Source organism: Anguilla anguilla, chromosome 2 (genome assembly GCF_013347855.1).
Source record: "Anguilla anguilla isolate fAngAng1 chromosome 2, fAngAng1.pri, whole genome shotgun sequence".
Lineage (NCBI taxonomy): Eukaryota > Metazoa > Chordata > Actinopteri > Anguilliformes > Anguillidae > Anguilla > Anguilla anguilla.
The window spans coordinates 10,547,187-10,570,171 of record NC_049202.1 but is presented as its reverse complement, the minus strand read 5'-3'; the positions used below and the strand labels follow the sequence as shown (position 1 = coordinate 10,570,171).

At 39.8% G+C, this 22,985-nt stretch overlaps 3 protein-coding genes across 4 annotated transcripts; 2 read left to right on the top strand and 1 right to left on the bottom strand.

Moving 5' to 3' along the window:
* Positions 1 to 6,875: 6,875 nt before the first annotated feature.
* Positions 6,876 to 13,871, bottom strand: LOC118220065 (RPE-retinal G protein-coupled receptor-like). 2 transcript variants are annotated; one of them, XM_035403668.1, is made up of 7 exons: positions 13,790 to 13,871; positions 10,014 to 10,170; positions 9,588 to 9,709; positions 8,969 to 9,122; positions 8,227 to 8,344; positions 7,612 to 7,725; positions 6,876 to 7,278 (listed from the first exon to the last, which is right to left on the bottom strand). In XM_035403668.1, the coding sequence occupies exons 2-7, from the start codon at positions 10,109 to 10,111 to the stop codon at positions 7,144 to 7,146; spliced, it is 741 nt and encodes a 246-aa protein (XP_035259559.1). In that variant the 5' UTR covers positions 10,112 to 10,170; positions 13,790 to 13,871; the 3' UTR covers positions 6,876 to 7,143. The 2 variants fall into 2 exon arrangements, with proteins under 2 accessions (XP_035259559.1, XP_035259558.1); XM_035403667.1 differs by lacking the exon at positions 13,790 to 13,871 and adding an exon at positions 10,508 to 10,883.
* Positions 13,872 to 13,930: 59 nt separating this feature from the next.
* lrit1a (leucine-rich repeat, immunoglobulin-like and transmembrane domains 1a) lies at positions 13,931 to 17,974 on the top strand. The gene is made up of 4 exons (XM_035403666.1): positions 13,931 to 14,155; positions 14,613 to 15,073; positions 15,511 to 15,816; positions 16,116 to 17,974. Exons 1-4 carry the CDS (start codon positions 14,034 to 14,036, stop codon positions 17,177 to 17,179), a joined length of 1,953 nt encoding a protein of 650 aa, XP_035259557.1. The 5' UTR covers positions 13,931 to 14,033; the 3' UTR covers positions 17,180 to 17,974.
* Positions 17,975 to 19,029: 1,055 nt separating this feature from the next.
* On the top strand, positions 19,030 to 21,994 carry lrit2 (leucine-rich repeat, immunoglobulin-like and transmembrane domains 2). Its single transcript, XM_035406867.1, has 3 exons — positions 19,030 to 19,081; positions 19,464 to 20,245; positions 20,824 to 21,994. The coding sequence occupies exons 2-3, from the start codon at positions 19,477 to 19,479 to the stop codon at positions 21,612 to 21,614; spliced, it is 1,560 nt and encodes a 519-aa protein (XP_035262758.1). The 5' UTR covers positions 19,030 to 19,081; positions 19,464 to 19,476; the 3' UTR covers positions 21,615 to 21,994.
* The last annotated feature ends 991 nt before the right edge of the window (positions 21,995 to 22,985 follow it).

Here is a 22,985-nt window from a genome sequence, read left to right as displayed (position 1 = left end):
TTAGCAATTACTTGAGCTGACAGTTTTATTAAATAACAGGATTATTTCACAACTCTAATAATCATCCTGTCATTGCTTTCTGCTGTCTTCCGTGGACAGTCTGGTCACTGGTGTTTTCTAAATCCTCTGGTAGTTTGGTTTCTTCTTTGGGACATTCCATACTGTTGACTTTGGAATACATCAACATTCTTCAATAGTTCTGATTGTTGTTTTTTTTAGCCTCACAATAGCTTTTTTTATTGTAATTCTTAGTTCTCTGGCCATGTCTTCAGTTGTCTTGTATCTTTTCACTTAGAAAGTTGACTGTACCTATGCTCCCAAAGAATATAACCCATGCCCTGACACTCATCACTTTCCATTTATAAAATATTACAGTAATATGGTTAACTAATACATCAGAGTCAGGGTGACTAATATATCTTTCATTTATTAATGTTTATAATGGTGAATACAGTGCTTAAAACCTCATTTTTTCTCAAGCTATTTCCTCTGTCCACTAAATGTCCCCAATTAAGCACCCATTCTCTAAACCTGTGTTGATCCGACTTGACATCCACATGATGTGAACTACAGGGTGTTACAGGGGTCAGTCATACTTTTTTCTTTTTCTCTGAGGGGCAACTGTCATACACAGAAACACACACACACACACACACACACACACACACACACACACGTTTTCCATGACTCCACTAAATGGTTGTTCACTATCATTCCTTAGCCTCTTAAATAGGGCTTGTGAATTACTTGACTAATCTGTTTTCTGAGAAATATAAGCCTTCCCTCTGACACAGGATAATAACCTTTCATTGTTCCAAAGTGTGTCTGGCTGTGCTAGTCACACTTTGGACTGCCAAAAGTCTTGCAGAATCAGTACTGAAGGTCATGTGACAGACTTTTTTTTTTTTTTGCGTTCCAGAGATTATCTTTCCCTTTGTAGGAACTTAACCTATCCTTGTCAGTGTGGACATGTGCTACCCTCATGTTCATTTTTATGTATTATCTAGTATTGATAGTAAAGCAAAATCCAAAACAATTATGAAAAGATAACAATGTTCATGTGTTCAGAAAAGCGAACGTGGCAGTGTGCTATAGAAAACAAATAACTAATAGTGGTGGCTCTTTATTGACACCTAGTGGACATACTGAAGAACTGCTTTGATTATTTTCAGTTGGACTAAAAATTGCCACTGTGCCTACACAGTGTTTGCTCATACATGCATTATGCCTTATGTATGACGCATGTCTTTCAACTGAATCGCGTGATATTTTGTGTTGTCTTAGTGCAACATTTTATGGAGTCTTATAATGATTCATGAACAATTTACTGTTGCTTTCTTGGAGAAGTCAGTTCTGGCTGTTCTGCTCTGAAATGATGACTACATGCTCAGAGGATGCAGAGTCATCATGTAATCCTCTGTGGGAACCAATGCGTTTAGTTTCAGTACTGAAGCAAAGTCAATGCTGCCAATAGCCCAAAAAAAAGTCCTTTAAGTAAGGTCATTATAGATAAGTCCAGCAGATTAATAATTTTATCCTCAGCACAGTTTTTTTACCAGTGGTGTCAGTAGTTAGCATTTATTTTACTCCTCAGAGTAAGATTTTTATTTATTGATTTATAAACAGAAATGTGATGTACTGGCATACATTCTGAGTGTTGAATTGAAAGAATGCATTAGAACCGTGTAAATGTCTAGAAATGTATTCATGCCGGAGAAGAATATGAGTCAAGAATGAAACGGTGCTCAAATTTTTACTCCATAAATGAAGTGGTGAGGGGGGATGACATTCTGAAATTAAAATATGACTAAACAGATGTAATTTCTGTGAATAAATTAACTGGAGGCAAATAAGAAACTACAGTGATGCAAATTATAACATTGCTGTCAGGAAATACAATGTTTTTAATGGATGACTGCAATAGGTCTGCTAACTCAGAAATGACAAGAGGGCAGCAGGCCATCTCAGTGCCAATAAGTACGATAATAGCTTATCTATAACAGAAGTAATGGCATTTTGCTTTTTTTTTTTAGCATAAATGTATTGAAATTTGTGATCATACTGTCCTTGTGAATTAAAGCACTTTACTGAGACTGAAGCTGAGCAGGGCATTGAGTCTCTCAAGTTACAATCAAGCCCATTTTAGTTTCCAGTCTTATAGCTATAAAATGAGTGAGTGATTTGCTAGGTTAGATCGGAAAGCTTTCTAAAGGTAGTGACGCAGATGTGACTAATCCAGATTACAGTTTATCCGAAATCCTTTAAAAAAATATTTCTTTAAGGTGGCAGTCAAAGGAGTCCTACATATTAACACCAACTGAGCACACTTGTGATCTGCAAAGTTTATGAGAAATAAACCATACTTTTGAAATTATTCCATCTTGTATTTTCCACAATCACAACTGACTTTGACACCGAGGAAGAACACAATCTTCTGAGAATCCAGAATCTTCTTCTTTTTCTGAGTGACCCAGCTACCCATTTTGATGGATAAACTGACAATATGCTCTCCTCTTTTATATAAAAGAACTATAATTTTTTTTTAACCATATGATAATTTACTGTAGCCCTTGATCGACTGTTACTTCACTTAATGGCAAGTAACTTGTAACTTGTGCAAGTGATCCTGGCTAAGGACAGATAAAAAAACAGCACTACTTTACAGCGACTACTTTACAGGAGCCTATCCCAGCATGCATTGGGGAGAGGCGGGAATACACCCTGTTCAGGTCACCAGTTCATCTCGGGGCAGAATGAATACTTATTTATATAATTTTCCTTTAATTCATTCTGCCATTGCATTTGCACCAGAACAACCTGGTGCATAAAGGATTGTTACAGTCTAATTAAGAGAGGATGAATAAGACCACTCTCTGTTAATCTAATTAGATGAGCAGACCAGAGTGAAAAAAGCCTTTCTTATTTGGTTCAATGCTCTTCTTCAGTATTAAAAGAAATCTGCTTCTAAAAGGAGCAGAGGAGTTTGCTTGACTTCGATGTCAGACTGCAAACCCTCCCATGTATTCAAGTTTAGACCCAATCATTGTGACACTGTGGAACAATGGCCATATTCAACTGTGCACAGATTGCTTAACTAAGCACAATTAATTAGCTGTAAGGTAAGCTTACTGCTGGAGAATGAATTACTATTACTCTATAAAGAAAATAAGAAATCAATCATAAATGTGCTCCATTTACCTCTTTATTTACTACAAAGGCACAAGGATGTGAGAACAAATGTATCACTGTGAATAAAAAAATATCACAGATGTTTAGTACAAATGCTTGCTAAAAACATAATATAGGGAGCACCATGGATAAACCTTTAAATGGAAAGGGAATACACAGCCAGCTGCTGGGCTCCTACTTGCAAAACAATCTCTGGCGTGGTCTTGTGTGATGTCATCGCTTGCCATGAGAAATTTGGTTTACTCATAAAGATGATATGTTGTTTGTTGGTCAAAGTTGGTCAAATTTTCTAAATTATCTATAATATCCTCTCACTGATTTTAAGAACACATCATCATTTTATGCATGTTTAAGCTTTTTAACATCTGCACTGTGGCCCGTCTTATGTAATTAAACAACAAAAACGTGTAATTCTAAGGTTTTCAGACCACGTGGCTGAATAAAAATTTGAGAAATTAAATCTGCTCACAGCTAATCTGGATTATTTCTAATCTGGTGGCCATTCTGTCATTATAACTGTGATGTTTCCTTTTCTCTCTCAAAGAAATGTATTGCATTAATAACATTTTTTTTGCAAAATTAACATTTCAAGTTTCAGCTGAAAAATACTGCTCACTAGTTTACTTACACTTGTCGGGAAGAGAAAAAAAAAGCAAAAGCAGAACACTGCCAATTTTTTTCTCTCATCCTCTAAGGCCTGAATAGTCTTTAATCTGTAATGATAGATATTACATAATTAGTGTCTAATGCCCATCCCTGTTGTCCAATTTTGACTTGGTTTGTAAAGCCACTTGCAAACAAAGTGTTACATGTTCACTTGATTTAAAATGCTAATACTTGTTTATAATGGTATATAAAGTATATTAATGTCCTTGGGTTGTCGATAAAAACATAGTTTCAGATATAACATGCTGCATTGATGCTACCATCTGCTAATGAACCAGGTCTATGCACTGAGCTTTTGGCTTCTGACATTTACTTACTACCACCCCAGCCAGCAGGATTTGCAGATTTCTCTGTCATGGTAGCGTGATGTAACCAGCAGGATAGCCTTTCCCTCCAAGCCTGTTCCTGCTCCTGCTCCTGGTTAGTAAGGCATGGACTTAAACCCATTCAGTTCTCCCAGGCAGCCACAACATACCGGCTCTGTAGTGTATGAACTATGTCAATTGTCTGGGCTGGATTCTTTTCTGAAAGTTGCGGTTAACTGTTGCTATTAACAGACAAATGTGATGATAACTTTTTTGGACCCAGAACTATGAGCTGAAATGAAAATATGCAATATAATTTAGCTATTATATCATGCAAATTGCCAAGTATTTTGAAATAAAGAGCAGCCGGCAGGAAGCCTCCAAAGGTTGTGTGAGTTCTGTTTTAAGAATAATGAGAAGAACCTACCTTGTCTTCATTTTAAAAGTATTGGGATGATTGCCTTAAAAGGAAGTAGTTATAAGAAACTTTTCCTGACCTGCAGGCATATAGTTTCTATTCAGTAATCTGAGCTATGTACCAAAGTCTACAAGAAAAGGGATTAGGGGAGATAACCTGATAAGACCATTCATGTGAACCTAAAAAGCAGCTCAGCAAGAAACAATATCCAGAAAACCTCAACACATAAAATAAATTCAACCAGTGTTGTCCGAAAACACCTGGTGATATGCCCAGCTACAATAATTACTACAGAAAATGTCCATTCATTGTCATTTTAGGAAATAAGGATGCACGACAAAGGGAGATGTGTTCTGGTGATGTGCATGCATTGGATCATTATTTGTACAATACAAACTATTGCTTAGTGCATTTCAGGTAGAAAGATTTTTTTTTTTAATTATGGAAAAGCAGCAGATGCACACCTTGCCTGAATAATACAGTATTTAATAATAAAGTATACCAGCATGTGTACCTCTAACAGGTTCTTAAATAGGTTGCATGTGCTGGAGGTATTGAAAGGGGAATGACGAGGCACGAATAACAGAAGTCTGTTAAAAAAAGATTCAACTCCTTTCAAAGGTGTGACAGGCTCTCATTTTGTCAAAGAATCTGACCACCTGAAACACGCATGTGCTTTTGCGTAACCCCCGGTTACAGGGAACGCGTTCGCACAGACCTCTATACTTAGCCCGGCGTTGTGTAATAGAGACCTCTTCGGGACAAAGCATGCACGATTAATCTCATTAACATCTTGAACCACAGGAGGCAGGACACGGCAGTGCTGCAAGCGTACTCTTCACATTGTGAGAAAATGGTTTCTCTCTGAGGAGTTATCATTTGTGCAATGAACCGTGGATTGCATTACCTTCATTCATAGAACGAGGGAACGCGTCATGTAGAAATACATGTGTAGTGTGAACACTTAACAAGCCGGTTATTATGATTAGAAATGTACTTACCGTAGGATAGCAAAACAATTGCTAATATAAAGAAAATAATTACTTATGTCAGATTTATTAATAAATAAGATGCACACACACTGGCAGTAAGTTTAGCAATGATGCAAACATAAAACACTGAATGATTTACAAAGGTCTCCCAAAAAAATAAATGTGGTAAATATTTAGAAGCAAGAAGACAGCATATGCTTATACTGTTATATTACAGGTCTGAAATTCAGGTCAGTAAGGCAAGATATATTTTTCAAAGATATTACAAGTTACCCTCATGAAATTAACCTTGGGACACAGAGGTTGGGAGAAAACATGCTTTGTTGCCCTCTTTCTTATCTGGTGTTTCTTTAAGTGTACAGCTCCGCAACAATAACCTAATGACATTACAGATAAGTACGATAGCAGTGAACAGCAAACATACATTTAATATAGCAAATGCATCATCCATCTTCTTTTGGCTCAGCTTAAAATAATACAAATTGATAAAAACCGCATTGTGTTTGTACATTAAAGGAATTTGCTATACATTGTCCACTGTACCGCATATTGTTCTGTACCATGCACTTAAAACCACTGGTCTGTAAGCTGAAAAGGCTAAGAAGATCTGACAGATAGATAAAAATGGTCAATGATAATGAAATGGCATCTCATTGCTATTGGATTTTCTGCCAAGGGGTGGAAAGCCTCTTAGAGTAAGCAGGGGGAGGCAAAGGCAAGACAGGCAGCCTGCCCGCGAGCAAATGCTAGCGTACGGCACAGAGCATATTCTGGGGTACAAAGTGGTAGCAGACATTTGTCAAATGTAGGCTTACATATTACATGTGAATATAGTCATGCATTAAAGATTGCACGGGCTAAATGGAATCACCAATACTGAGGAAGGCCACAGTACAGAGTCATAACAAGATGAAGCATTTTAAATGTGAGAGCATTTAGATATGTCGGGTGTTAGAGACACAGGGGTCAAGAAATGTAAAAAATGTAATGGCAGTTCAACATTGCCACCAGGAAAAGTGTGCCATTTAAAGAACTGAGTCAACACCACTTTCATGTTAGTTTTTATGCCCTATCATATACCAGGCTTTAATAGCAGCTATTTTGTTAATTTAATTGAATTATATTGAATTTATTTAGGTCTTGTCAAAAGACACTCAAAACAACATTCTATCAGCCAAGTCTGCATTTTAATATAAGATTCAGGTAGTTGTTTGAACTATGTTGAATACATGAAATGAATATTTATGAAAATATAGTTGTAAAAAATAAAATTAAAAAATAAAAATTAAATTGATGGTTCTTTTTTTACCCATATTATTTCAGTGCTGTTCTTCCACAGTTCTTTCAGCTGGAAGAATATACAGGGACTTCCACTGCAGGGTCAATATACCTTCTGAAACTAAAGTCGTCCAAGTGATCCATTAGCACCACACCGATACACACAGTGTGTTGCACAAACTCAGGGAACAACGTTTAGCTGCTTATGGGTATAGCAGAGCACTCTGACTGGATCACACACCACCCGAAATAAACAGGGCCATGGAAGAAATAATCAGTGGATGAAGGGTTTTATTTATTTTGACTTCTCAGCCAGTGCCATTTTCTTCCCGGTGAGGAACTGCCAGATTCCCGCTCGGTAGCCCTGGCTTCCGAAGGCATACAGGAGGGCGTGAAAGACGGGGGCGGTTTTTGCCAAAACAGGAAGCGCCTGTGAAACAAATAAGTCATACAGTGTAATTTCCCAGCGGCAAATACAATTGGATGGGGGTTAGGGGCAAGGTGATTCATTTATTCCCTGAGGCAATTCTTACTGAACTTTGAGAGCGAAGACATAACCTTTTAATCATTTTCATAGCATTTCCAAGTCATTTTTGTAAATGGAGTGCGATTCAATCGGTTTAATGCTTGCATCTTTGCATCACTGTTGTAAAGGAAATTGATAAGGCACGATTGCTCTGCTACTGGTTTTATACCCATTCAGTTAACTGGTCAGTCTGCATATACAGGTTCTACTGTATATAAAATAAAGATTGGTTCTTACCATTCTCAACTTTGGAGGGACAAGCCTGGCATTTTCTACACTGGCATACATGCAGAGGAGGACATAAGGACCCCAGCAAAGCAACGTTACCCTCAATGGCCAGGCAGTGTTTAACTGAAAAAGAAGCCAAGATATAATATCAGAACAGAACATTTTCTCGTAACAATCTAGGTTATTACATTTAGTAATACTGTTAATTATATTACAATACAAACATCTATCAAAAAACCCATAGGTATTTCTTTCTTAATAGATTTAATTATAGAGATGTGCATCATACTTCCTGAGGTAACATAGACATGACAACATGATAACTTCCTGTAACGGATTTAAGGGGAATCCAGTTCAAACATGTTCTTTCCTTTTTTCCCTCTGAACCTGATGACCTCATTAAACTAGGAGCACTAGAGTCGGAAGTGGAACAGCACCACAGCCATCTGTTGACCACTGGCTCAGTTCCCACATCTCCACTGCTGTCATTACAGAGGTTCACTTGTCTTTGTGTTGTTGTGCGTGTAGTTCAGAGGATTATGGCAACACTGAACAATTCTGTGTGGCAGCATCCTTGGATTGAACCATTGCAGTTTCAGCAATGGTATTATTGGGCCAGCATACCTTGTACTGCCTGGTCTTTTTGAACTGCTTTTGAATGGACTGGTAAGACGTGAGCATGGTCAAAGCCGGGATAATCAGGTAGAAGAAGGTCAGGGTCAGCATGTAGGTGGTGTAGTTCCTGGTGAATGGGAGAGAATAAAGTCCATCAGTCTTTTTCCCATCTTGTGCAATGTTGCCTTCTCACTGTTGGCTGCTAGTTATGAAACAGCAGGCCTTTCTCATAAAGGATCCTGCTTTTTAGACCTTCATGTGAAATCCAGCTTATTGGCTCTGGAATAAATGAATGAATGAATGAATGAATAAATAAATAAATAAATAGGGGGGACACTGTATTAAACTCTTAAAATACATTTTAAAAAGGTTATTACAACATTCCATCAATACTTAGGTCATCCAAGTATTGATGGAAATGATCTCCTGAGACAATGGCTAGGTGCCCACTTCTGATAGGCCTGATTAGCCTATTACTGGCCAGTACACTGAACTGCCTACTCTACACAATGCATCCTCTGTGGACTGTAAAATCTTCTGACCTAGAGTGTACACAACTTTAAGCCACAGTTCACATTGTTATTTAGTCTTCTGTGTACAACGCATGAAGAGAGCCTAGCCACGCAGTGAATTTGGCGGATATTCTCAAAGCTTGAGAAAAGCATTATCTTCAATCCTTCCCCATCAGCATACAGCGGTTGGACCATAAAATAAGGTGCTAAGCTGGAGCATGTGTGACTGAGTGCGGTACCTGTCACCCTTGCTGTAGTCCAGGGTGCAGCAGGTTCTCAGGGGCTCAAAGTCATATTCACCCCATCCATTCAGGGGAAGGTAAGCCCAGAAAATAGACAACACCCAGACTATGCCAGCAATCGTCATTGAGCTGCTCCAAAACAGCTTCTGCTCTGAAAATGATCAAAGCACATACAATACGGATATTTAGTATACTACTGTACCCTTATTATTGGTGATTTCTCATGTTTCATTGTCAAGATATCTTTGTGTTTTTAAATTCCTATAATTTTTACATTCACCAAAACTTGCTTTTTTCAGTCTCCCTTTATTTTCTTAAATCACCAGTTACCCAATGGAGCCATTAGTAACATACGGACACCAATAGTACAACTGTGCATCAGGAAGACCAGAGAGCTGTGCCAATCACTGATTTCAAAAACAATAATCCATTCACTTAGCAACCGACACTTCTCATATGTGCATTCAGCATGCAAACAGCTAGGCACAGCTGTTTCGTTTAGCTTAACGGTCACTGACAGCCGCTACATGGACTGTAGGCTATTAATACACTACACCGTTTAATACAAACACTTGACTCTAACTGTTCTCTTCACTTGTCATGACAGATCACTTACTGGTGCAGTACTGGTGGTACCTGTCCCAGGCAACTGCAGCAATGAAGTTCATGCTGGCGAGGACAGACACCATTCCCTGAAAGCCATGGCTCTGACAGCCCTCAGGCCCATAGGGCCAGTGTCTTTGAAAGCACACATGATTTGTGTTATTATATGTTTGCACTTGAGAACAGGAAACTTATATTACATTACATTTACAGACAACTGTCACAATTTGTTTTAGCAATATGTAGTATTAAACTAAAGTCTTCCTTTCAGACTTTTTAATTGACAAATTCTTACATTTTAAAAGATCAGATCCAATGAAATAAATTATTTTAAAAATTTTGACAAAATTTGGTCAAAATAACTTTCCAAATTATTTAATTCAATTACAGGACCAGGAGTCCGTCATGTAGTGTAAGGGTTTGATTGAAGGCATCCTACCTTAGAAAGCTTGCGTAACCAGCAATGATGCCATTCACATTCAGACTAATATCAGCCAGGGCCAGGTTAAATATAAAGAAATTACTTGGGGTTCGCATCTCCTTAACGGCAAGGAATGAGACAATTGAGATGGCATTGAGAAAGAATCCAAGGACACCTTCAAAACAGAAGACAAATAAATGATTAACAAATGAGAAGTTTGCATTGGCCTACTGTACATGTAACGTACTCGTAGGAAGCTTATTTACAATAAGGTAAAACGCACGAGAATAATTTGTAAAATTATATGCCTTTAGTATATTAAACTTATAGTGACTTTATTGGTTGGATAAAATATTATAACTTATCAGGGGGATGACAGCTCGTTTTAAATTGTTTGGCGTACTGCAATCAAAGCTCTGCAACTTTTCCTTTCAGCAACGACTCACTGACTATAGGGTTATGCATTAAAATGCAGAACTCTTCATAAAACCTGCCAGTTGTCCCACACTTACCTCCCACAAGAAATGCAGATCCAAATGCGACCATATCAAAGTCCGAGAACCCTTCCGGTAAAGCGTACGAAGTGACCATTTTGCTTGTGATTACGACTCAGTAGTATGCAGGAATGTACACCACTCCACTATACTGCCGGAGTGCTCTGAACGTGAAAGAAGTCTCCTTTTAAAGCACCCCAGTTCAGATGAAAGGCATGCAAGTAATTCTGCTTAACCTTCCCTTTTGCGAAAATCCCAGAAAGAATGTCCTAATGAGCAAATTAAGTTCTTGCATAAAGTTAATGCAAAAAGCTCAAATCAAGTGCTTTTTGTTTCTCGCCACGGAAGAAATCCTAAACTTGTTTCACCATACTTAAGGAAAACACGCCGTTATAACGTGTTTAGCTTAAGTTAATTATCAGTGGAAACAATCGATCGCAGATAAGTTATCTTTCGGGAGTTTGCTCCGTTTTCAGCAGTCAGATCGTCTATATTTTAAATATTTCTGAAACAAACTGTTAATGACAGGGGATACATTGCGGAGCGATGTGGAACACAGTGGACATGTGTAGACTTTGAAGGCGGGTCCAGTGTTACAAAACAGTTACATATCGACCATGAAACTTACGTCGATGTGGTTGTTTCGCGAATTTAGTGTCTGTTGACAAACATGTTTTTTTTCTGTGAGGAGAAGCACCATATTTTAGTTGAACTGCACGACTTTCATTCAACTTTAATTTTTATAACAGCAAACTGTTCAGGGTGCTGACCTGGAACGTTTGTAAGCATGCTCACGTCTTTACAAATGCGATGTGACATTTCCTCCAACCTTTTTTTATTTGGACGTGCAATAGCCTATGTGTGCTACGTGTAAGAAGGGGGGTTCTGAGATGTTGTTTTCAAACAAGCACGGAACCGTCCAGACCCACGGCGCAACTCACTTCCGCAGACACATTTTAGCTGGCAACACCTGCGCATGTGTCCCACAAAACGTCCCTGAAAGGTCGTCTGTGAGTGAGTGAGTGAGTGAGTGAGTGACCACAATTCAGGTCGTCCATGAGTGAGTGAGTGAGTGACCACAATTTGCCATGCATAGCCCAAATCAGTTATTTCAATTTGATGGTATGTTGCCATTCAGTAAATAAGATGCTGTTGGTGTGATGGGTTGGACTGGGTTTCAGTATAGTGAGACACCACATAGCCTAACTCTTCCAATGCCAACCATGTTTTGGCAGCCAGACAAAATGGTACATAATTAGTAGGCTTTACAGAGTTGTAATGAAAATGTTTCTGTATTGAAGACACCTGCAGCAATATATTCTGGTGAAACGAACACTTGTGTGGTATACATAGATATAATACCGCATTTGTATTTGATGTTTTAAGATGTCTTAAAATATATATTTAATTATTATTTGTTGTGATGTCCTATTTTATGCTGAATTATGAAAACCCATTCATTTCTAATTTTTTGTAGATGCATATGTCCATCTGTGATCTTAGCATGGGTTTAAACCTTTAGATGGGTTTAGATTAACACACTCATAAGAACAATTCACACACACTGACTGTATAGAACAAGAATTGTTATTCCTAATCTTGAGGATAAGTGTTCAGTGGCCTAGTTCTAATAGTTCAAATGGGGCCTGATTGTATTTGAAATGAGAGTGACACGTTTTGTTGGAACATTTTGAAATGCCTCATTCAAATATTGTATCAATATTGTGAACAATCAACATCTTGTCATTTTCCCCCAAATTAATTTCAATCAGTGAGACACAGAAACAAATTCAGTCTAACCACAATATGCTCTCCTTAAGTTTTCGATGCATGCAAAACCATTAATTCATTGAACTGTCAGCTGAATGCATAATTCTGGTGATTCATAATTTATGCTGCTGCAGTACCTCATGTGACACACATTTTCTGCTGTTTTTGCTCTGTACTCCAGCACATTGGAAATTAAATGAAACAATGAATATGAGGTTAAAGGGCAGACAGTCAGCTTGGCAGCATTGGTTACAGCAGATGCCAGTATCTGATATAAACTAGGCTATATCATGGAGAAATCAGGGCCACTTGTTTTGCTTCAACAGTTTAGTCAGCTGAGTGATATTGTGAAATGCAATTTGAAACAGTGCTTGTATTGTTTTGAGTACTAGGCCTCAGTGAACAGATTATGAGTTTGTGAAACGTGCAATTTAAAGCAACGGGTTAAGAAATCACTCGGTCACCCACCGTACAGTCACACAGCTCTTTTTGACATACTGAAATCCCGTTCATGATATTCAATAAATTAACTTTATACATATATATATAATTTACATCAAGTTTTTTTTTTTTCATTCCCCATAATGAGTTTGACATGTTACAATATGTTTGATGCATATTGATACGAAATCTGGTTGAATAATTGATATGCTAGATGTTGTTTATTAAATGAATTTGTATCAGAAGGTCTACATTATGGACCTTTCAGATATTTTTGTAACAAGTATGTGAAAGGTTATAACAATGGTTTATAAAGGATTAATGCCAGTATGTGAAAACCGAGAATGAGCACAAATCCCACCATTCTACTCTGCTTGTAAACTTTCGCTTCTGTGCAACAATCAAATATGTGGTGGTTGGAACAGGAAAACGTGGCGTAATCCCACCCAAGCCTTCTGCACAATCTTATAAAGTGCCCATTCAGAATTATTGAAGGTGAATGATGTGTCCAGCAGATTTGACAGCAGCCAGGCTGGAGGTGGCCTCCTAATCAGTCACTTGCTATTGGTCAAGAATTGAAAACTACAAACAGCGACGCTATAGGGCTAAGTCATTTTAAACAGATCGTTTTCTTTTCCTAAGATGGTTTCCATAGCGGTATTGACTAATATTTAACTTGTGTGCAATTGGGGTATGATAATGATAATGGAACTATATCAAATAGTCATATTGAACAGTAATATATGCCTAATTAGTATCCCCGTTGTACAGAAACGACTCTTTTTTTATCTCGCAATAATACTACAGTGAATAATATATATATATAAAACATAATATAATATAAAATCAGAAACGTCTAAGGTGTGAAAATGTAATTTATCCAAGTCCTCCTAATTCTTATCCTTGAGGTACGGATGCACCAAAGCGCAAGATAACCTGCACATTTAGTGGAACTAACTAACTGACAGGAAGCTGGACGAAGACAGACTACAACCTTGCGTTGTTTAAAAGACTGTATTATAGCTAAATAATTGTAGTTTGTTCGTAAAACTAAAATTATCCCACGACGACCCATTCAGAAGAACTTACTCTGTGAACGCAGGACGGCTACCTAGCCTATTGGGTTCCAGGAAGCAATAAGCGTGTAAATGAAAATAACCCAAGTCTTTTCACTAATCCTTGTCTATCCTTTTTATCCGGGGATTCGGTGCAGTCAGATCAGTATGGGACAGCGAGGCAGCAGGACAATGCAAAGCCGCTGATGCCTCGTTAAATGAGACAACACTCCTTTTCTCTTTAGGGCTGTAGTGTAGTAGTGTAGAAGGGAGGCAAAATGTTTGCCCATTTAATTTGGGTTTTCTGTTTGACTCTGGGTTGTCTCCCTCTGGTTTGGAGTTCTTGCCCATCTCAGTGTAGCTGCTTTTATCACAAACTGAGTGATGGATCCAAGGCCAGGTAAGCCGAGGAACATTTTACCGACGTTAGTAAATCTCTAAATCAATGAAGTGAAGTATATAACGATGCATATGAATATCTTCATACAGCAGCAATGGTAATTTATGCACCAGTCCACGATTTTTCTCCTGCTCTTTATTTAGTAAAGGATTAACTTGCGAATGCTCTTTAATCTACTTTCCGGTTATGCTGCGCAGCCCTGTGCTTTGCGCTCCAGTTTTAGAGCTAAGAGGAAATAATAAAAAATAGGCATCTCTTTGTAAATATTTCCTCGAACGGAGAAACTTCATTAAGAAACGTAACATTTAATGTGCCGTACATGTAGTCTGTGTACTATTTGAGGAATTAATCAAATCATGTAATAAATAAACATGTTACATGTTTAGATTTCTGAAAAAAGGTATTTGCAACGCTAGAGGCTGCTGAAATACATCTCTTTTTTTCCATTTTAACGTAGGAGTGTTCTTTGCAACGACCCAGAGATCTCACTGATACCCGCCAATTTTCCTGCGGATACCTCCAAACTTCGAATTGAGAAGACGGCAATAAGGCGGATTTCAAGCGAAACGTTTCGTTACCTCAACAATCTGGAATTTCTTTGGATGTCTTTCAATTCTCTGTCGTCTTTAAATGTGGACAGTTTCCGTGGTTTGTACAGCCTTGACGAACTGAGACTGGATGGCAATGCCCTCACCTCTTTCCCCTGGGAATCTCTGAACGACATGCCCAGTCTGAGGCTCCTCGACCTACACAATAACCAAATTACATCAATCCCGAGTGAAGCCACGATTTACATGAAAAATCTAACCTACCTGGATTTATCGAGCAACAACCTGGTGACCGTTCCAGCAGAGGTTCTCTCGACGTGGTTAGCTGTAAAGCCCACTCAAGATACGGAGAATCCAAAACTGATTCTTGGTAAAAATTATTATTATTATTATTATTATTATTATTATTATTGTTGTTGTTGTTGTTGTGATTATTATTATTATTCTTATTATGTGTTATTATTATAACATGTAATGTAACCTTACTTTCCATTTAATTGAAAAAAATAAAAGGCATTGTTAAAGTACACTTAGATAAAAAATATTTTCAACAAAAGCAAAAGAGGAAGAAATGTTTTTGTTTTCAAGATGGCCATATAAATTAATCAGAATTGTAGTCAGTAGTCTTTGCTCTACAATTTAATATAATCTCAAGACAAATATATTCAGATGTCAAATACAGAGATAATATGTGAATACAAGTTAATTTAGGTAGATATACATGTCTGCTGATAATTATAATTCATTATTACATCTGTTGTCAATGTTTCAAATTAATTAATTTTACTTGTCATTTTTATGCCTAAGGTCTCCATGACAACCCCTGGGTTTGCGACTGCCGGTTGTATGACCTGGTCCAGTTCCAGAAGTCGCCCTCGTCCTCAGTGGCCTTCATAGACACCAGGCTGAGGTGCTCTGATCCGGAGAGCCTGGCAGGGGTCCTGCTCGGCGACGCCGAGCTGCGGAGGTGCCAGGGGCCCCGGGTCCACACGGCGGTGGCCCGTGTCAGGACCGCCGTGGGCAACAGCGTCCTGCTGCGCTGCGGGACCATCGGGGTCCCCATCCCCGAGCTCTCCTGGAGGAGAGCAGATGGCAGACAGATGAACAGCACAGGTGAGAGACAACGGTGTCAGACGGGGCGTGTTAGCCGTGCATCAGCTGGATGGTGGGCAATGTAGTTCTCTACGTCGTAGTAATGTGGGTCTCTGCATCCCTTTGGTTAAGAGCGTGTGCTGAGTGATTGTAATGTAATGCTAAATGGCGTGCTGGTTTGTGAGACGCTGAAGTTTTGTTTTGGAGAGTCCGCATAAAGCACAGTGATCCTTTTGTGCAGGAGTGTGGCCTGAATGCCACTTTACTTCCGCTGGAGATTGACACGTCTCTAATCTCTTGTGTTCTCATTCTCTTTACAGTTCTGCAAGAAGTGTCAAAGGAGGGAATTGTTTGGTCCATTTTAAACGTCCCGGCTGTATCTCATTCTGACTCCGGCAAATATATCTGTCGAGCGACCAATTTCATTGGCAGTGCGGATGCTATGATTTCACTGGTCATAACGGATGCTGTGAAGTCAGAGAACCTAACGGGCGGCTCTAAAAAATCCAGGGGGAAGAAGCCAACCGGGATTGGTAAGGCAGCCTATCAGGAAAAGCTGGTTGCTAGGTATATTGCCCCGACAACCACTGTGGTTGTGCCTATCATCGAACCGTTAGGCGAGGCGGGGCCGTTTCCGGAAGTAGAGAGCTACAGCGTGTCCGACAGTGGTGCTGCAAGCGGACAGACGGCCAATCCGTCCGACGGGGACAGCCTGCTGGAGGTGGAGAGGGCCGTGCTGGGCAACCTGGCCGCGAACGCCTCCTCCCTGCAGCAGGACCCGGAGCGGAGGGTGGTCAGGTCGGTCAAAGTGATCGGCGACACCGACCACACGGTCTCCCTGAACTGGAGGGCGCCTCTGGCCACCAACACCACGGCGTTCAGCGTGCTGTACGCCGTCTTCGGGGAGAGGGACATGCGCCGGATCAACGTCGACCCGGGCAAAAACAGAATCACCATAGAGGGCCTGGTGCCAAAGACAAAGTACATCGCCTGCGTGTGCGTCAAAGGGCTGATCCCGAAAAAGGAGCAGTGCGTAATCTTCTCAACAGATGAGGCGGCTAGCGCAAGCGGGACACAGAAGCTCATTAATGTGGTGGTGATCACCGTCGCCTGTGTCATCGCCGTCCCCCTGACTCTCATCGTCTGCTGCGGGGCCCTGAAGAGACGCTGTCAGAAACTCCTGGGGAGAAAGTCGAAGGACATCCAGGACTCCTACGTCACGTTTGAGACGCTGTCCCCGGGGACGAAGGCCAAGGGCCTGGAGGGCGAGTACCTGACGAGGTTAAACCCGGACGAGTCCAACCGGCTTCTCTCGGCCAGGTCCAGCGTCGACTCGGAGGCCACCGCCAGGACGGAGGGCCAGCCCAACGAGTACTTCTGCTAGCGGTCCGGAACATTCCGGCGGAACCTCGGGAGGAGCCCCTCGCCCGCCCAGTGCAGCTATGTTAGCAGGACTGCAGGGGGCAGCAGTGACACTGTAGGCGAGGCAACAGTGAATTAATTAACGGAACAGGGAAATGTCAGGCGCATGTCTTCGGAGATGAAAATTTTCTGCCCTTGCTGAACGCGCCCTTGGCCATTGCAGTCACACCTCTGTCTCACAGGCTCCTGCATTCACAACTGAGGCTGTTCAGCAGAGGGTGAAGATGCAGCCTCAGCAAAAACACAAAATCCCTCTGGCCATTTAATAAACACTGCTGCTGGAAACTGTTAAAAAGGGAATACTGTTTTAACTGTACACATAACACTTGTCAGTGCACAATACATAAAATTATATTCCAATTTTTTATGCACTTTTAGCACACACATATGTATTTGTGTGTGTACTGTATGTCTGTATGTCTGTCCGCTGTTGTACTGTTTAGAAATTATGAAACCCATTTTTCTGTGGTTATGAAGGAGAATAGTGAGCCAGACAAGACACATCTATGGTAATGCAGGTTCATCAAGGAATACAAAAGGAAGCATTGGTGCGGATTCATTAGATGAGGAAATAAATCATGTATATCGCATAATCCCACGTTTAACTGTGTACAATGTCAGTTAATGTGTCAGGTGTAATAACTTCTGCTATAAACATTAAAGAAATTTTAAAGGTTGTATATATTGTATATTGCATGTATTTAATTTCCAAGATGTGTGGTTATTCAAATGTGTGAAAAATAAATCCTTTTTGATATAGCTGTTTTATGTGTGTTTCTGTGACGTGGATACATTGAGCTATTTACATGAAAATGATGTTTCTATTTTAAAAACATAATGACACAAAACTGAAAATATATTCATCATCAGTTAGTCATCAGCAACATGCTCATAACATGTTTCTCAGGAGGAAATGCTGCTGTTTGCGATTAAATTAAAAGAGTGACTAAACATGAGTCATAAATTTTTTTTATTGGCGGTTTGTTGAGGTAGTGGTTAAAATTGACAGGGTAGATTCAGAGTAGCCAAGAATTATCAATAATAACATTTTTTGCTCCCTGAGACAGAAGAAGAGAGAAGTGTGATGGTAATTAATGAATATTATGTAATGGTCATTGGATGAACAAGACAAGTTTATCAAAGATAAACCGAAACCACAATTGGCTTTAACTGAGCCTTGATTGTTTTAACAAGGGGGGAAGGTTTGGATGACTTTATCTGCATTTATTTTTTTATTGTGACAAAAACAATATTAATCTTTATTTGATTTTTTTTTTATATATAAGTAAGTTTGTCTCAGAGTTTTATCTGAAAAACATTGCTTTCTGTTGGCTACGTCTGTAGGGTACTTATCGTGGTACCTTTGTTTTGATTATTTTCATGCAAAAAACTATGGCTCTCAAAACTAATTACCATTATAGGCACATATTTTCCCTGTACATTTTGGGTTGAAGTCTATAGTAACAGCTTATTTCACCCAGCAAAACTCCAGAGAGATGTTGAACATCATATAGTACTTATGTTATTATTCAAATATATAACGTGGCGTTGAGCTCATTTCTAGAAGGCGTTAAGAGCATGTGCATTTTTACCCTTAATGACTGTTGGTCAGTGCTAAAAATACCAGCTTCCGGCGTCTTTAACGGTCATTTGATGTCTTAAGAATTGCGTCAAGAAGGCTAATAAGCTTTACTAGACTGAACCTGTGGACATGCCCTGTGCAGGTACTTCTCATGCGTCTGTTTTAAAGGAATATGGACACCTTGTACATAGCATTAACCATAGTTTTAATTATTCATCCAGTGGATTCAGTTTCCTCATCTTGTTTGCCTGGTTGTTCTTGTACAAATGACACTTTTGGAAGGTAAGTTTGCTTTCGGATCTGAAATATAGCCTAACAACAGGAAAGAGTGCAGGGTCTCATTGTGTCAGTGGGTTATGTTGTTGTTAGTGGTGGCCGAACAGTGTGTTAGTCTAAACAAATGTATTGCTTAACAGTCAGACAGGCTTATCCAACAATAAAGGCGTATCGTAATTAAAGTTAAATAATTACTGCTTTCCATTACAACCCAACGTGCTCTTACATATTAACTTTTCAGCGAAATTGGTTTGTTACGATATTACACAAAGGAAAGTGTCCTGAAAGCGATAAGCTTCATTTTTGGTGAAGTTCTGTCGGAATCTCAAATAAACGGCATGCAGAAGTGTGTATCTGACTAACTGACCATTTTTATGTTTTTTTAAAGGACATTACTTTGCATGGAAACAGCCTTAAGAAGAATACCAGAGAACATACCGGAAGACTTTATAAAAATCCGAATAGAGAATTCACATCTTACTGAAATACCGCGCGGATCGTTCCATAAAGTTAGTGCCTTGGAGTTCCTCTGGTTGAATTTTAATGACATTACCGTTATGAACATAAAGAGTTTAGAGGGCTTGAAAAATCTGACAGAGCTAAGACTGCAAGGTAACAAACTACGTTCAGTACCATGGACAGCGTTTCAGGACACACCGAGCTTAAAAATTTTAGATCTGAAACACAACCGGCTAGACGTTCTCCCTGAGTACGCGCTTAGGCATTTGCCGGCTCTGACCTACTTAGATTTATCATTCAATCAGCTTACTGTCGTATCCAGGGATGTTTTCCTTAACTGGCCTATCTACCACGCGCAAGAAAAACAGGGAAAAAGAGAAGAGACCACCACGACTGTTGTTGTGGCGCTGCACGACAACCCCTGGCTCTGCGATTGCCGTTTGAAGGGCTTTGTTGAGTTCATCAAATCCGTCAGCTCGCCCATTATTTTAATGAATTCCTATTTAACCTGCTCCGGTCCTGGGTTAAGGTCGAGCAAGTTTTTCCACGAGATAGATTTGAAGATATGCATGAAGCCAGTGGCCACTTCCCCAGAAACAAATTTCACGTTGCAGTTTGGATCGAATGCCACACTTTTTTGCTTAGTTAAGGGCAGGCCCGATCCAACAATTCGATGGACATACGGACTAAAGCTTATAAGAAGATTTGCTGGTAAGGTTTAGTCTCAAAACTTTCTCCATAACATACGTTGTTATTACATATTATGTATTTCTCTGTAAAGTAGGCCTATTTGCTTGCAAAAACATAGACCTACAGAATAGTCTTACTTCATAAATGCATAAATAGTGTAGCCTGTAAACTTGTTAAAAGCACATGTTTGAGAAGGAAATCTCAATGGCTTTCATTTGTGAGTGTAAAATGATTCTTCACAATGGGTGTCCTGTCAATCATTGACTCCCGAGAACACATGTGATGGGTTCACCCATTTTGTGGTACTTCTCTCTCATCCCCCAATTTTGCATCTTATTGGATGGCACACTGTAACAGAAGTTAGATTTGCATCTGTCATATTAAGTTAGCTACATCCAAACGGTGTAGGGTACTCTTCATAATAGCAGGTCTACTTGCACTGCACAGTTCATGCAGTCAGTGTTCCGCCTCCATGATCTAGGAAAACATAAATAATTAATTTCTACGAACAGGTAGCATGTCTATGTAAGTGCCATTGAATTGTTGTCTAGTTACAGCTCACTGGTGACCGTTTGCTGTTTTCTTTCGGACTGTCTCAGAGTCGCAGACGCGGGTGGATGAGGAGACCGTTAGGTCCCAGCTGTCCATCCCGTCACTGAACCTGGCAGACAGAGGAGTCTACACCTGCACCGCCAACAACTTCATGGGAAACTCCTCGGCCAGCGTCCTGGTGAACGTCAAGTCACAGAATGTCTCCACGTCACTCTCCCCTGCGTTCCCCAGGGCGTCGACGGAGGAGAACGTCTACATTGACATTCGAATCGCCAAGCAGACGGTCTACGGAATCACCCTGGAGTGGTACGCGGTAACCGAGAACCCGGCCGAGACCTGGTACACTATACACTTCGGACGATTCGACGCGGCCAAGAAGGAGCTGACCTATATCGGGCCCGGGATAAACAGCTACTCCGTCACAGACTTGCTGCCGGTGACTAAGTACGAGATCTGCGTGACGCTGAAGAACCAGGCTCCCCGAGCTGGCCAGTGCATCGTGTTCGTGACCGGCAGTGACATCAGCGAGCTGGAGCAGAGGGAGAAGCTCATTCACATCATCGTCATCGTTTGCGCCATGGTGTTGGCGGTTCCCGCCGGCATGTACGCCTGCACCACCGAGAGCAGGTTCACCTGTTTCGACCGCTGCATCGAGCTTTGCAGGAAGCGGAGGCGTATGGAAAACACCCAGAAGCCCACGGAGAGGCAGGGCACCTTCGACAGCCTGCAAGCGGCCAGCGACGAGGGCCTGTGCAAGGACTCTAACGAGGACAAGAGGCCGAGGAGGAGATCGGATGATAAGACACAGAAGGGCAAAGTCACAGCTGAACTTTACTAATTTAACATATCCGAGATCAGCTATGGAAGGTCCATACCCAAATGTTTCATAGTCCTAATATCTCAACTCTACATTTGAAAATATTAAATATAGAGAGAGGTATAAAATATAATGTCATGCTGATATCATACAACTGTACAGGAATGAGTCAGGTGATGAGTCAGTTAAGCTTTAGCTGTCATGTGAAATGTACAAGGCCTTTCTTCCTTGGACAGTGGAAGTCTATATGTCAATGTAAAGTATGCTTTGAAATGCTTGTCAAACAATAAATGTGATACTCCTTTAGGAAATCAAAAAAGTTGCATTTTATTACTTCCAATCACAGGGGATTGCAAATTAGGCTGCCTTTTAAACATCTGGCCAGGGACAGCAGATGAAAACGAGCCTTTCAGGCTGACTGTGGCTCATTTACAGTTTGACTGTTGATTGGTGTGCATTGTCCTTGAAAAATAAGCCAATAAAGAATAAAGAAAGATCATGAAGTGTCCTTTTTGCAAATACATGGCAATAGCAATTCATGGCCATGCTCAATGGCTGTCTAAAACTGGAATAATGTTGTCTTGTTTGACAGTTAATGCATAATAATAAAAAACCATTTGAGAGTATCTGGAAACTATTTATTATTTTTACGTTTAAATAATGATAACATTATTTCACAAGACGTAAATAATTCAGGCTGCATGCTCAATGCCATGCATATAAAATGGGTATTGTCCTTTAGTTGTCTTCACCTGATTTGACAATTTAAAAGGAGACTTTCAATTGAATGGAGATGTTTAAAAATAAATAACTGATAAAAAAAATACCACATAGGCATAGTCTGTGTACATTTACCTACAGATAATTCTAGCATCTCTGGGAAAATGTTCCTTCCTATTACTCTGATCCTTGCAGTGGGCAGAAATGCACCTTTACATAACAAGGATTACTCTAGTGAGTGTATTTTACTTGCAATGGCACCAGCTATGAGTCTACATAGGCTCTTCAGTTTATGCTGATTGAATTTCAGGAAATATGTAATGTGCAGAACCACATACAATAGCACAATAATTATGTGTTATTGGTAAAAAGAAGAAGACTACAAATACCACCACCTGACTGTTACTACTGCAAATAAAATAATGTAGAATAATAATTAAAAGAGTTAAAATAACAATACATCTATTTACAATGTTGAATTTCCAGAAATAAAATTTGCTCAAAATTATGGTGAGGTATTCATTAGATAAGTAATGTTCTCTTCTGCCCCATAATCTATGCCTGTAATACCGTGAGTGTTTCTACTGAATGAACAGAGAAAAACCCATCAATCAACATACATCTTTGTTTTGAATTCCATGGCATCTATTATCCCAAAGTCTGAATGCACTC